General features: G+C 46.2%; 1 protein-coding gene across 4 annotated transcripts; it reads right to left on the reverse strand.

Annotated features, from left to right (window-relative positions):
* Positions 1–363: 363 nt before the first annotated feature.
* Positions 364–6054, reverse strand: DIRAS3 (DIRAS family GTPase 3). Of its 4 annotated transcripts, none has more exons than XM_083444685.1 (2): positions 5616–6054; positions 364–1761 (listed from the first exon to the last, which is right to left on the reverse strand). In XM_083444685.1, the coding sequence occupies exon 2, from the start codon at positions 1693–1695 to the stop codon at positions 1099–1101; it is 597 nt and encodes a 198-aa protein (XP_083300811.1). In that variant the 5' UTR covers positions 1696–1761; positions 5616–6054; the 3' UTR covers positions 364–1098. The 4 variants fall into 4 exon arrangements, with proteins under 4 accessions (XP_083300811.1, XP_083300812.1, XP_083300813.1 ...); XM_083444686.1 differs by lacking the exon at positions 5616–6054 and adding an exon at positions 4964–5485; XM_083444687.1 differs by lacking the exon at positions 5616–6054 and adding an exon at positions 3295–3487.
* Positions 6055–12952: the final 6898 nt, after the last annotated feature.

The raw sequence follows: 12952 nt of genomic DNA on the forward strand, positions 1-12952 counted from the left end.
ACTCGGCTATGAGTGGTCGCCAAAGAAGAAGAAGAAAAGAAAACGACAACAGTGGAATACGTTTGCAGCCAGTTGTAGCAAAATGGAGAATGTTTAATGTGCAGCATGACTCAAGACCAGGTATGGTGGATCTGTAGCCTTCCAGATGCTGCTTGGTGGGTCATGGAGGCCGAGGCTGTTGAGAGTTGGAGTCCATGACTAGAGGAACGCACTTTCCCCATCCCTGCCCAAGGTACACCAAAGTTCACCTCTTGGCCATCCTCAATTTGAAAAGCACAGTATTTTTGACCACAGATTCTATCTTTTAGGGGAAGACAACCTTGGATCTGCTTATGGTTAAGAAGTCAACAGATGCACACTAGGTACTCAAATCACTTTAATCGTTCACATAAAATCCTTGCCAATATACAAACACCACAAATGAAGTTTTAACATGTAATAGGAAACAACAAGCACTTCTTTGGTGAGGAATGCAGCTCCTCCTTCCCAACAAGCGTGCAGATTCTACGGTAAATGATCAAAAGTCATCATTTACCGCAATCAGCATTTGATTTTACCCTGGTGATGCATCCATCTGAAGAGATCCCCTTGAAGTATATACAAAACATCAGACACAGTACTGTTTTTGTTTGTTTCTGGCTTACTGACCGGACCCCAACTGAGAATTGCTTGGTTCCTTGAGCATTTGCATAAGGGCAGGAGGGGAGGGGCTATGATAACTTGGAGGTGGTTTCAGAAGCAGTGGCAAAATGCAGGACAAGAGTGCCCTCTGTTGCTTTTCCTCAATGCACGTGACCCTAGCGGCTTGTCCTGTGACATAAATGGCTAATACTGGTTGCTGCAGGGACAGGAGGGCATGGAGAGCGACAGCGGCTGTTTTGGAAAAGCCTGCTAGTGCAGAACAAACATGCAAACCCCAACTTCCATCAAGGGAATATTCAAACAGCCTAAACAAAATTTAGACTATAAAGCAAAAACATCCTGGGTCAGCTCCTCGGGAAGTCGCTACTCCAGGCACACCCCAGGACAGGCGAGACAGTTTTCAATGCAAGAAGAAGTCCTGTTTCAACCGCAAAGGCGGCGCAGAACCCAGGCATCTCACATGACTGAGCATTTGCCTTTCAGTTTATCCTTCTTGCGCTGCTGCTTGGATTTCTTACCGTCCACCTGGAGGCTGACGCTTCTCCTCTTCTCCAAATTCAAGAGCTCCTGGAAAAGCTCCTGCACGTTGTAGTTCATTTTGGCCGACGTCTCCATGAAGGAGCACTTCCACTTGGTGGCCAGGACCTCCCCTTCGCTGGCCTGCACTTCCCTCTGCGGGTCGTCGCTCTTGTTCCCCACCAACATGATCGGGACCTTCTGGATGTCTCCTTTGATCTGGCAGATCTGCTCGTAGATGGGCTGAAGCTCTTCAATGGACTGCCGGCTGGTCACGGAGTAGACCAACATGAAGGCATGGCCTTTGGAGATGGACAGTCTCTGCATGGCAGGGAACTGGTGGCTCCCGGTGGTATCTGTGATCTGAAGGGTGCAGATGCTCTTGTCGCAGCTGATCACCTGGCGGTAGGTGTCCTCGACGGTGGGAATGTACGTCTCCCGGAAGGTTCCCCTCACAAAGCGGAGAACCAGAGAACTCTTGCCAACGCCTGCAGCTCCAAACACGACCACTCGGTAATCATTACTTTGTTCGGGCATATTGCTCGCTCGGCTGGAAACCAAGGAGGAGTTCTGTGTGTTTACATAGCCCCTTGGGGAGCAGGTCTGGAGAGAGAGAGAAGAGGGAAGGCAGAAACTTCAGCATAACAAGAGATTCCACAACCTTTGCTGAATTCAACAACGCCCCCTCCCAAACCCTCCACATTTCAAGGAAGCAGCAGAGCCAAGTCAACCTCACACTTTCCACAGGCAGCCCTCCTATTAGCCGTGAAATATCTGATCCGCCTGCAGCTGTAAGGCGAAATAAGGTTATAATTGCCTATGCGAGTGGAGATCAATTGGCCCTCCTCATTAATGCTCTTCAGTCCCCAAGCAACAGAACGCCCTGCAGCTGGTGCAAAACCTTCAGGATCGCCCTGCCCCATTAAGCTAGCCTCAGCACACAGCTATTTTCATTTTCTGCTGTGGTGGGGGATGTTGTTGGCTGCGAATCCCAGGGGTTTGTCGCTTCCATTTCTCCTGTTTTCTGTACACGCCCACACTGGCTTTCAAGAAGCAACAGGCTCAGCAATCCAGCTGCATTACTCAGAAAGACCGATGCAAATGAATACAGACAAGCCCAGCATGCTGCCTCCTGGTGTAATCACAGCTGCCAACAGGCAGGCAGGACAGCCCCCTTGTAGGTTTGACCCACCAACCCTGTCAAAGAAAGGCAACACCGGCACAAGCCTGCTGTACGAGAGTCACCACCTGCACGGCCAGAAAGGAAGACCGTGGAATTTTAACTATTATTTCACCTTCCCTCTGCAGTACATCCATGCATGTATACCAAGGATCACAAATTTCCTGTGCTGTAAGTACTTAAGTTGGGAATATGCCCCAGGATTCTCAGCAGCATGGGATGTAAAATCACTAAAAAAAATAAAAATGAATTGCAAGCAGTCGCACCTCATCTTGTTGACATTCATTTTAACTAATTACAAGGAATTCTGGGACTACTGGAATAACAGTGGAATCAGAAGTAAGTCCTGTTGAATTCAGTGAGGTTGCTCCCAGACAAGTAGGGTTAGGATTGCAGACTAATCCATTATCACAGGGGTCAGGGAACTGGGTCTCTCCAGATGATGCTGGACTACAACTCCCATCATCCCTGACCATTGGCCACACTGGCCAGAGCTGATGGGAGTTGGAGTCTAAAGTATCTGAAGGGCTACGGGTTCCCCACACCTAGGCTATCAGTTTCCTCAAGGTCTAGACGAGACGTTCATGGAAACATTCCATTCAGCCCAGCCAATATTCTCAGCATCCTGCAGACCTGCCATAAGCCATGGTGTTAAGCATAATTTGTGGGTAAACACTGCTGAATTCAGTGGGGCTTGCTTTTGAATAAGTACACACAGGATTGGGTTGTCTCAAGAGTATCAAAACCAGGTCTTTTTATGACAGTTTTCACTAGTACAGAGGAGCAGCACCTCTCTCTCTCTCTCTCTCTCTCTCTCTCTCTCTCTCTCTCTCTGCTCCCCATGACAGCCATTTTGTGCTGTGCTGGCACCCACAGCACTTTTATCAATATGTGAATAACACAAACACCTCATTTTTAAAACAACAACAACAACAAAAATAGACTGATCAAAATACTTTTTGCACAGGAGATATTGGCTACGCTGTTTGCCAAGATGACAGAATCAAACTGTTGCTCGGGTTGGGGGAAATATTTCTACTTCAGGAAGTTTAGGCATCTGGGGGTTTCCCTTCAGTCCTGATTCTACCAGCCAAAAATCCAAGCAAAGAAGTCGCAGATTTTCAAGCCTTCAGGGTGAATCATCTTTTGGTTCCTTTCCAGTGAGAAAATTCTGAAGGTAAAGTTATCAGAATGTTTTTCAAGTAATTCATTTATTACTTGTGCCGTTGTTTTAGCAGCAGAATTAACATCTCTTTAATAAAATTGTACTAAAGCATGTATTATTGGTGTACTGTGATCTTCAAATGAAGGGTACTATATAAATCTAATAAATAAAAGTACACTAAAAATTTCACTATTAACAAGGCTAGGGATTACTGAATAACCAAACACCACATAGTTCAAGTTTAAATCTGCCAAAGCCCCTCACCAAGTTCATTTTTGTCTCCTCCTCTGTGTTGTTTCCTCAAACAGCACGGAGGACAGCCAAGGCTTTTTGAAAACACTAGCATTGAAAGAATCTGAAGCACTTTTGCCAGGTGATAAGAAGAAACAGGGTTTTAGAAAGCAAGAGTGCTAAAATGGAACAGAACAGGGAGCAGGGTGCAGGTGCGCCAGCTGTTTCTGTGACAGGGCCCCTGTGCCTTTAACAGCCGCAGGACAGAAGGAAATTCAGCAGGTGATGTTTGCCATCGCAACATCCACATTCTGAAAGCATTTCATCTGTTGACCACACAACCTTCAAAGGGGTAGGAGGAGTCCAACGTGCTCAAGTATCTCCTGGAGCTTGGAGTTAGTTTGGAACCCATGTGCTGATCATAAATAGACAATTTCCAGTGCTGCTCTGCCCCCGATATCCCCCCCCCCCCGGCCAACTTCCTCCCCAAGCTCTAGCAGCTGCCCATTGGGGAGATCTATGTTTGCCATTAGCAAGCCCAACAGAGACAGAAGATTTCGGACTTGGATCTGTAAGACCAGAACTCAAATCCTAGGGTGCAGTCAAGTTGCTGCTGCTTTGGTGTGCTTCACACTTCCCCACCCTTCTTCTGCTCACATCAGCAGGGCTTAAATTCATTTCTGTTTGTGTACACACCCAGGAGGTGTGGAAGTGGGTGTGGATGTCTTTCCCGTATGTAACAGTGCTCACACCTTGCCTAGAGAGAATAAGGAACTGGTGGCTTAAGGAGTTTGAAGAACAACAAGCATCAAACAGTAGCATCTTGCAACAAAGTACAAGAGATATATGCATTTTGGAGAATGTTGCCTGAAAACAGATTAAAAACTCAGCACTGCAAACACAGTGAGTGCACACCATAAACAAGAGTAGGAGCACAGCCCTAATTTAGTAGTCCCAATAACAATAGCCAATAGCATGTTGGAGAGCACTCTCTAGAAACCTAGGAAGTTGCCTAATACTAGCTAGTATATTTGTCCAGAACCTAAGGCAGAGGTCTTCTCCATCACTTGCTATCTGATCCTGATAACTGGAGACATCTAGGACTGAACAAGGGACATTGTGCATGCAATTCATGTACTCTAGTCCTGAGCTATGATCCCTCCCCGCAATCTCTCTCTTTCTCTCTCTCTGTTCCTCCAGCTGAAGGAACAGGAGTAACAGCAACCTACCTCACTACGTTGTCCTGTTGCAAGCAGGTTCACAGCATCTGCAAGGAACGCCCCCACTCATTAAACCTCTCAAGTTTCATTGGAATGGAGGCTTTTCTTCCAAGCAACTGTTGCGCAGGGCCGCTGCACACTGCACATATTCCCGCACACTTTATATCGCAGCGGTGAGAATCCCCCAAAGCGGGGACGTTGCCACGCGGCAGCCCCAGACCCTATCCCAAGGGGGTAGGAGGGGAGGGTGGATGATGACCCCACTACGATGGGAAGGCAAGTCTCGGCACGATCAGCCAAGATAGACGCGTCACGGTGGGACTCAGATTTGGGGAAACCAAACAGGCGCGGGTGCCTTCCAGAAAGCACTCCCTCTCCACCAGCCAGGAGGGAAGAATACCCCACCGAGGGCTCTCTCTCCCAGCCCCCAGGCAGCCAACGAGCAGGCCAGGCCTCCTGGCAGCTCAGTAGCCCACAGGGGCGAGGCAGCATCCGAGCAGGAAGCCCAGCAACACGCAAACACACAAGCACAGAGGAGCAAAGCTCCCCAAGACTGTCAAGAGACGCAGATTTTGTCATACACCGACGACATCACACACACCCCCTCCCCCTCCCCAAAGTGAGGACCCCCCCCCCTCCACCCTCTGGGTGTTCTCTTTACCTGGGTCTCTGGCTCTTCCAGAAGCCTGGGCGGCCAGCCTCTCTCGCTGCCTGCCGGGCGTCACCAGGGGAGGCACTCCCGGGAAACGCGCTCCCCGGCGCCCCTGCGGAGTAGCCCAGGCAGGGCGGCGCCATCGCGCCCAGGGAACCAGGCGGCCTGCCTCTCCCCTAGTGCTGCGGGCTGCCCTGGAGCTCCCCAGCTGAGTCCGCCCTCGATGGCGGCGGAGGCAGCAAAGCGTCGCCCCGGTGGCGCTTGCTCAGCCTAATAACCCTTCTCCAGAAACAGCAGCCCGCTTCTTTCCCCGCCCGGCCACTCTCGCGTTCCAGCTGCGCGGAGCATCCCCAGGCAAGCGTCACCGTGGAACGTGGAGGACAATGGCTGAAAGGCGCCCAGCGCGGGGGAGGAGGCGGCTTTCCCTTTCCATCGAAAGAGAAAGAGCGCGCCCCAGTTTGTTGGGCGGGTGGGGGCTTGTTTTTGTCTCTTTTTTGGCCGAGGAGTTTTCGGGGGGCTGGCTGTTTTTCAGGGAAATAAACAAGCACCACTACCAGCCCGCTCTTTGCAATAGAAAGGAATTGCTCTTAAGATCTCCAGGGCTGCTCCGAGTGAAAATCATCAATCTAGCACCTCCACACAGGTGACAGCCCCCCTTCCCCCCACCTCCGCTGTTTTTCCGTGCGGCATCTCTTGTGCTGCACCTGTTGAATTTCCGCTTTGTCGTTAAAGATATTTAGAGTCACGGCCGGAAAGAAAGGAAAGGGGTGGGGGAGAGCGACCTCTTTGTTTCAGAGCTCTCCCACCACCTGCAACTTTTAGGTAAAGGCACACACATTTAAAAGCACTTCCATACGATACGTGCTGCCCTGAGTCCTTGCAAGCGCAGCTGCACATTCGCCAATGGTGGACGGTGGGGGAAGAAACCGGGCACCTTCTTAGCATTAGCAAAGCTTTAAACACAAACGTGCCCACACGCGATAAATAACAACAGACTTCTGTGGTGGAGTCTTAGTGATGCATGGAGAGTGTTTGTGTTTAAAATATTGATAAATCCCATTTGGATAGCTGACCACCATTCATTCATTCATTCATTCATTCATTTATTCATTCATTTTATTTTGTCAATGACATGCCACTAGTGAGACAGCTCCATTTCCCTTGCCACATCTCCATCAATGATATGCTACTAGTGGGAAATCCCAATCTCCCTTCTGTCCTACATTGACTATGAACTTGAATTTCCCTGTCTTCCTCCTTCTCCTTTGAGTTATACAGCGCTGCACTCTCAGGGCACACTCTCCACTTTACAGAACTGCATAGGCAAAAACAAGATGGGACTCTGCCCTCAAGGAACTTACAATCTCATTATCCCAGAGATCAGGTGTGGATAGATTTGAGTCTTGCAATACCTACTTTCTGCAGGATCCAGCAGAACCCCAAGATCCTCAGACAAAAGCTTGGAGCCAAAGACATACACTTAGAATTAAAGAATTAAAGAATTAAAGAGGAGGTTAAGGGGTGATATGATAGCCATGTTAAAATATATGAAGGGATGTCATATGGAGGAGGGAGAAAGGTTGTTTTCTGCTGCTCCAGAGAAGCGGACACGGAGCAATGGATCCAAACTACAAGAAAGAAGATTCCACCTAAACATTAGGAAGAACTTCCTGACAGTAAGAGCTGTTCGACAGTGGAATTTGCTGCCAAGGAGTGTGGTGGAGTCTCCTTCTTTGGAGGTCTTTAAGCAGAGGCTTGACAACCATATGTCAGGAGTGCTCTGATGGTGTTTCCTGCTTGGCAGGGGTTTGGACTCGATGGCCCTTGTGGTCTCTTCCAACTCTATGATTCTATGATTCTATGATTCTATGAATGTTGAGCCCAGGAATAGAATGTTGAGGAATAGGAAAAGAATGTTGAGCCCAAGTTTGAGTAGCAGAACTGAATGGAGTTCTTCTATACACACACACACACACACACAAAACTCCTGGATTTATTCCAAAGTTCTTCCTTTCAGCAGTGAAATTTAGGAGTCATTTTATTGCTGCTGTTGTCAAACAATTGGGAGTCAGAATTCTCCGCCAATCTCCTGCAAATTGTCCACGTCTCTACCGTTAGGTACAGATCTACCTTCTTCCCACTCCTGCATAGATCATAGAACTGTAAAGTTGGGAGGGGCTATGAGGGTCATCTAGTCCAACCCCCTGCAATGCAGGAATCTTTCGCCCAATGTGGGGCTTGAACCCACAACCCTGAGATGAAGTTGTGGGTTCATCTCTACCAATTGAGCTATCCCAGCACTACTTATGGCAGAAAGTAAAGAGAGACAGAAAACAGGCAGGGCAGCGAGAGGAGTGGGGAAATATGTCTTTGAGTATGTACAGCTTGGGAACAGGTGGAAACGAGGTTTTAGTGGAGAAGCCCATGGCCTGACACAAAAAGGTTGCTGCTTGCAAAGTGATGTGCATGGCATAGGGTTTTGGAGGGGCTGGTGATTGGTCCCAGAGGTGTCTTTACTCTCCCCCCCCCTGATATTATATGTGATGTCATCTGTAAGCTGTGGGCATGGCTTGGCCAAAATGGCCTTGTGGGCCACATGGGGAGACCTGGAAAAATTAATTAGGGCTGGAGATTCCCCTTTCCACTTATTTAGGAATTTGAATCCCATCATGCTGAAATGGAGGCCCCTCTCTTTCATTAGCAGCAATATGCCTCCTAATAAAAAGGCAAGGAAGGAGGCCTTTGGCACTTTAGTATTTAGATTATCTATGCCTATAAAAGCTGCATGATGGCCAACCCCCCCCCCAAACCAGGGTGCAGCTTTTCCCAGTATGAGGACGTCTTGATGAAGTGATCTGCCCCCTGGCATTTCTCCTTGCCACTCAGCTGTTACAGACAACCCTAGATAACTACCACAAATAAAAGCAAGATTTTTCTCCCCCGCCTGAGCTTGTGGGAGTCCAGTGCTGCTGTCAAGCAGTTTATTTCCCCTTGACTCATACTCATGGTTATTTATTTGCATCTAAAAAGCAGACCAATTAATTACAGTCTGTATCTTGGCTTTTATGCTGTTTCCCAGCATTTATTCTTTAGGGCAGCTGCAGTTTTGAAGTTGCTGTTTCCCCCAGAGAGTGGAGATGCTGCATACATAAACCTCTCCCCCGCCCCACAAAGATAGAAAGAGGAATTCTTTCTACTTCTACTTTCATATGAAGCTACTTGTGGAATGCTGAGATCTAGGCATTACTGCATCATCATCATCATTATAGCATTTCTATAGCATTTCATTTATAAAATCTCTAAGCGGTATACATTAAATGGTACCAAAAATATCATTAAAAATAGCAATAAAAGCAGACTTTTAAACAGCAGGCGCAACAAAATGATAGAAATGATGATAAAATCCATGTACATAATAAAATTACATGTCTGGTTAGGCTTTAAAGAAGCACAGCTGCCTTTGTGGTTGAAGTCCTTATTTTCAAACTTTGTACCATTGGGTGCTGGGATTGCTTCTTACCAGCCCTTCTCCTATGCCTTTAACCATGGGTAGGCAAACTAAGGCCTGGGGGCCAGATCTGGCCCAATCACCTTCTCAATCTGGCCCATGAACGGTCCTGGAATCAGCGTGTTTTCACATGAGTAGAATGTGTCCTTTTATTTAAAATGCATCTTTGGGTTATTTGTGGGGGTATAGGAATTCATTCATTTCTCCCCCCCCCCTAAATATAGTCCTGTCCCCACAAAGTCTGAGGGACAGTGGACCAGCCCCCTGCTGAAAAAGTTTGCTGACCCCTGCTTAACACTAGATGAAGAACTACACACATGAAATGGTTTACAGTGGTACCTCGGGTTACAGACACTTTCACAGATGCTTCAGGTTACAGACTCCGCTAACCCAGAAATAGTACCTCGGGTTAAGAACTTTGCTTCAGGATGAGAACAGAAATTGCGCCGCACTGGCGTGACAACAGCGGGAGGCCCCATTAGCTAAAGTGGTGCTTCAGGTTAAGAACAGTTTCAGGTTAAGAATGGACCTCCAGAATGAATTAAGTTCTTAACCCGAGGTACCACTGTATATACATATAAGATGAAACCGTGGTAGGTGTTTGTTAGGTGAAAAAGCAGACAGCTGGAAGAATGGCTTAATGGCAAGTGAAGGATGTCAACTGGAGACTAAATAAGAAAGGAAGCAGCTATGGGGAACTATCTTGGACATAGGATTGCAATGGGAGCAGGAAACCTGATTTTAAGAAATTGTATTAAATTAAAGTAATTTGGTTTGATTTGTAATAATTTGGAATCATCATCACCATCATCATCTTAGATACAGAGAAGAAGCAGGACCAGGTCAAACAAAACAAAACAAAACAAATGGTTTTCATTGGTTGCCAGTGTAATAGGGAATAAACCTCTGACTTTTGCATGGCTCAAATATAACCTACTGTACAAAGGTAAGAACCACATCTGTTACTCTGCTTTTGCTTCTGGTCTCCCCCATCACTGGCATGTGGCCCTCAGAGTATTACCCATTAGAGAATGCGGACCTTGAGATAGAAAATGACCCCCTCCCCTGGTTTCTTCCCGTTCAGCTTGTGAACACTGGGCTCTCGATTGTTGCTTTGTCTGTGATCCTTGTGGTATATTGTAGAGGCTTCAGGAACATAGACATTGCTGCATCTGAAACATGCTCTGTGGATTGACTCATACCTTTCAAGCATGTGCGACACTGCGGGTTTGAGTCTTTCTCCTGCCGCCCCTTATTGACACAGGAAGCTCTTTACCAGGTGTGTTCTTGGATCGGCCCACCTCTTCTTCTGAATTTCACCAGCTCTGTTGGTGGTGATAGTCTCTAAGAGTTGTCTCTCGGGACAAAACTGAATTTCTATAGGGAAGAGCTTTCAGTGCAACTCTGGTTGGGTAGCAACCAGTTTTCTGCACAGATAGGGAAAAGTTCCTGGAAATAATATTGAAAAGACAACCCGAGCGATGGGTATAAAATTGAAACTGGAAACTAGAGAAGAGTCCCCTTTAACAGATGGGATACAAGAGAAATTGTGTAACTGGAATTTCACCAGCATTTTATTTTGAAGTATGAGCCAGCCTGGCCCAGTTAAATTTCCACAACATATAAAAGGAAGAGACAACAACCGCAGGAAAATGGCCCTAAGAGAGTTTTCATTTTTATAATGCAGTTTTGAAAGCATTCAAGAGCTGGCAGAGCTTCCTGAATATTGCCTTGTTCGCCATGCCTGCCCTCCTCTCCACTCACCCAAAGCCATCAAGCAGATTAAATTAAAGTCCAACTTCATCCAAAGATTTTTTGAGAGAGATTTCTCAGCATGATGAATGGAAAAAACATGGGTTTAAGAATCCACTCTCTCCACATGATGAGCTAAAATTAAGGAGTCCAAGACCAGCTGCTGGACAGGTAGATGAGATGAAGAAAGTTGTAACTCATTTTGCAAAAACAGAGAGCGATCAAAACTGAAGAATATTAGGGGGGAATCTTATAGAGCAATGGATATGTCCTCAGGGATGGAGGATAAATTTGGGTTTTGTTTGCATTTTAGGGAGAAACTACTTAATTTGCACTTCTAAGTCCAATCCACAAACTAAAGCACAATTATTCTTTGAAACTTACATTTCCTCAAATTTTGTGGCACAGTTGTCCAACCAAACAACATGTGCAAAATTGCATATATATTAGGGGGAAAGTGTGCACAAAATACATGCCTTAGTGAAATGAACATACAAAAAAAAAATGCATTCAATTAAAGGAAATTGCTTGCAAAATGTGTAAATTAGTCAAAACCGCACCTAAAAATGTGTATATTGGGGAAAATCCGCAGTAAAATGTTGATGAAATTTCATGAGGTGTTTTTTTAAAATTTAAATTGCAAAAACATGTTATCCTTCTCTACAATAAAATGGAGTTTGTTATCAAGTAAATGTGTTTAACATCAGGTCAGCAGAAGCCAGGACTACTTTTTTCCCTGTAATGAAGATGGTGCAGCCGTTTAAGTGAGTTTTTAAAGGGGAAACTGTGCATGCTAAGAGTATATCTTCCTTTTAAAAAAAATAATAATAATCAGGGTTGACCATTTGTTGGTGGGGAATATTTGCTCTAATGTATCAGAAACGTGGGGACAGTTTTTATTGTAAATAATGGAATGGGTGTGGGTGTATGAAATAAAGAAATGTTACTTGTGTGCTTCACAACATGGCTGCCTAAGGCAGGTCCCCATATGTCCGTTTAAGTCCAGGATCTAAAATGATCCAGCTGCACCACTGGGAGATGCCAGCATGGATAACGTGCAGGTGTGGTGGATTTGTTGTCTAGCAACCTGAGTCTAGAGAGTCACAGATTCCTCATAAAGCAACATATCTGAAGCCCAAACACTTCCATGACAAAGGAGCCCAAAGTTTGCAATAATTTCAGAGAAGCTATGACTAAGTCTAGCAGTGGGGCAAAAGGAGAGAGGAAGCGATAGAAAGATGGGAGCCAAATCACCTCTCTGATTCTGAAAAGCCCATCAGAGCTGGGTTATGAATGGTGTCCTGAAACCAAGCTAGACAGCTTCATCTCTGCCTGGTTTAACATTTAAAAAAGGAGGAGATAGGAGGACAGGCAAACAGCCAATATGAAACCCTTTCCTGGAAAGGCCTGCTCAGGGGAAACTGTATGCTAGGCCTAGTCAGAACACAGGCGAAAGACTGATTCTCAAGCATGCGCCCCTTTGATATGCGAGCCATAAAGCCAGGCTGGCAAAATATGTCACTGCAGCAGCTAATATATGCTCAATAAGTACTCCCACAGTACAGGGTGAGTATGTGGGATTTCCATAACTACAGAGAGGAAGCAGTACTTTTTACTTTTTGTTATTTTTTGTGAGGGGGAACAGGAGAGTTGAGATGATCTTCTGAAAGGCTTTGGTTTAAATTGTTCAGCATCCATCCTCCGTCTCAAAAAATAAACTAAACAGGGAATGGGAATGTGGACGGACCTTTCCCATTTCAGCAGGGAGGGCCTTCCACAACACTGAGGTCTCCAGGGAAAAAGCTTGCCTTTGGGTTACCACATCGTTCCTGAAGAGGCGCCATGAATTGCCAACCCTCTGGAACCTGTGGCTGGTTACCATGAGTTCCTTTTTCTCTCTCTCACCAGGGTCTGTGTGCTGCAGTCATAGGTAGGCAGGAGAGAAAATATCCTCATTAATTATCTCTTTTATATAATGTTCTGGAAGAACTGATTTGCATATGGGACCGAAGGCATAGGCACTGTTCCATATTTAATAGAACTTTAACTTTTAGGAAAAAGAAACGAAATCACGTCACAGCATGGG

Source organism: Podarcis tiliguerta (assembly GCF_965153285.1).
Source record: "Podarcis tiliguerta genome assembly, chromosome: 6".
Taxonomy (NCBI): domain Eukaryota; kingdom Metazoa; phylum Chordata; class Lepidosauria; order Squamata; family Lacertidae; genus Podarcis; species Podarcis tiliguerta.

Bases quoted from the DNA above. Each gene is read 5' to 3' on its own strand.
- DIRAS3 (XM_083444684.1), bottom strand. From the start codon at position 2,081: ATGGGGCAGGGCGATCCTGAAGGTTTTGCACCAGCTGCAGGGCGTTCT. The intron at 1,762-1,889 runs GTTGACTTGGCT...CTCTCTCTCCAG, and splicing joins CTGCCTGTGGAAAGTGTGAG to ACCTGCTCCCCAAGGGGCTA.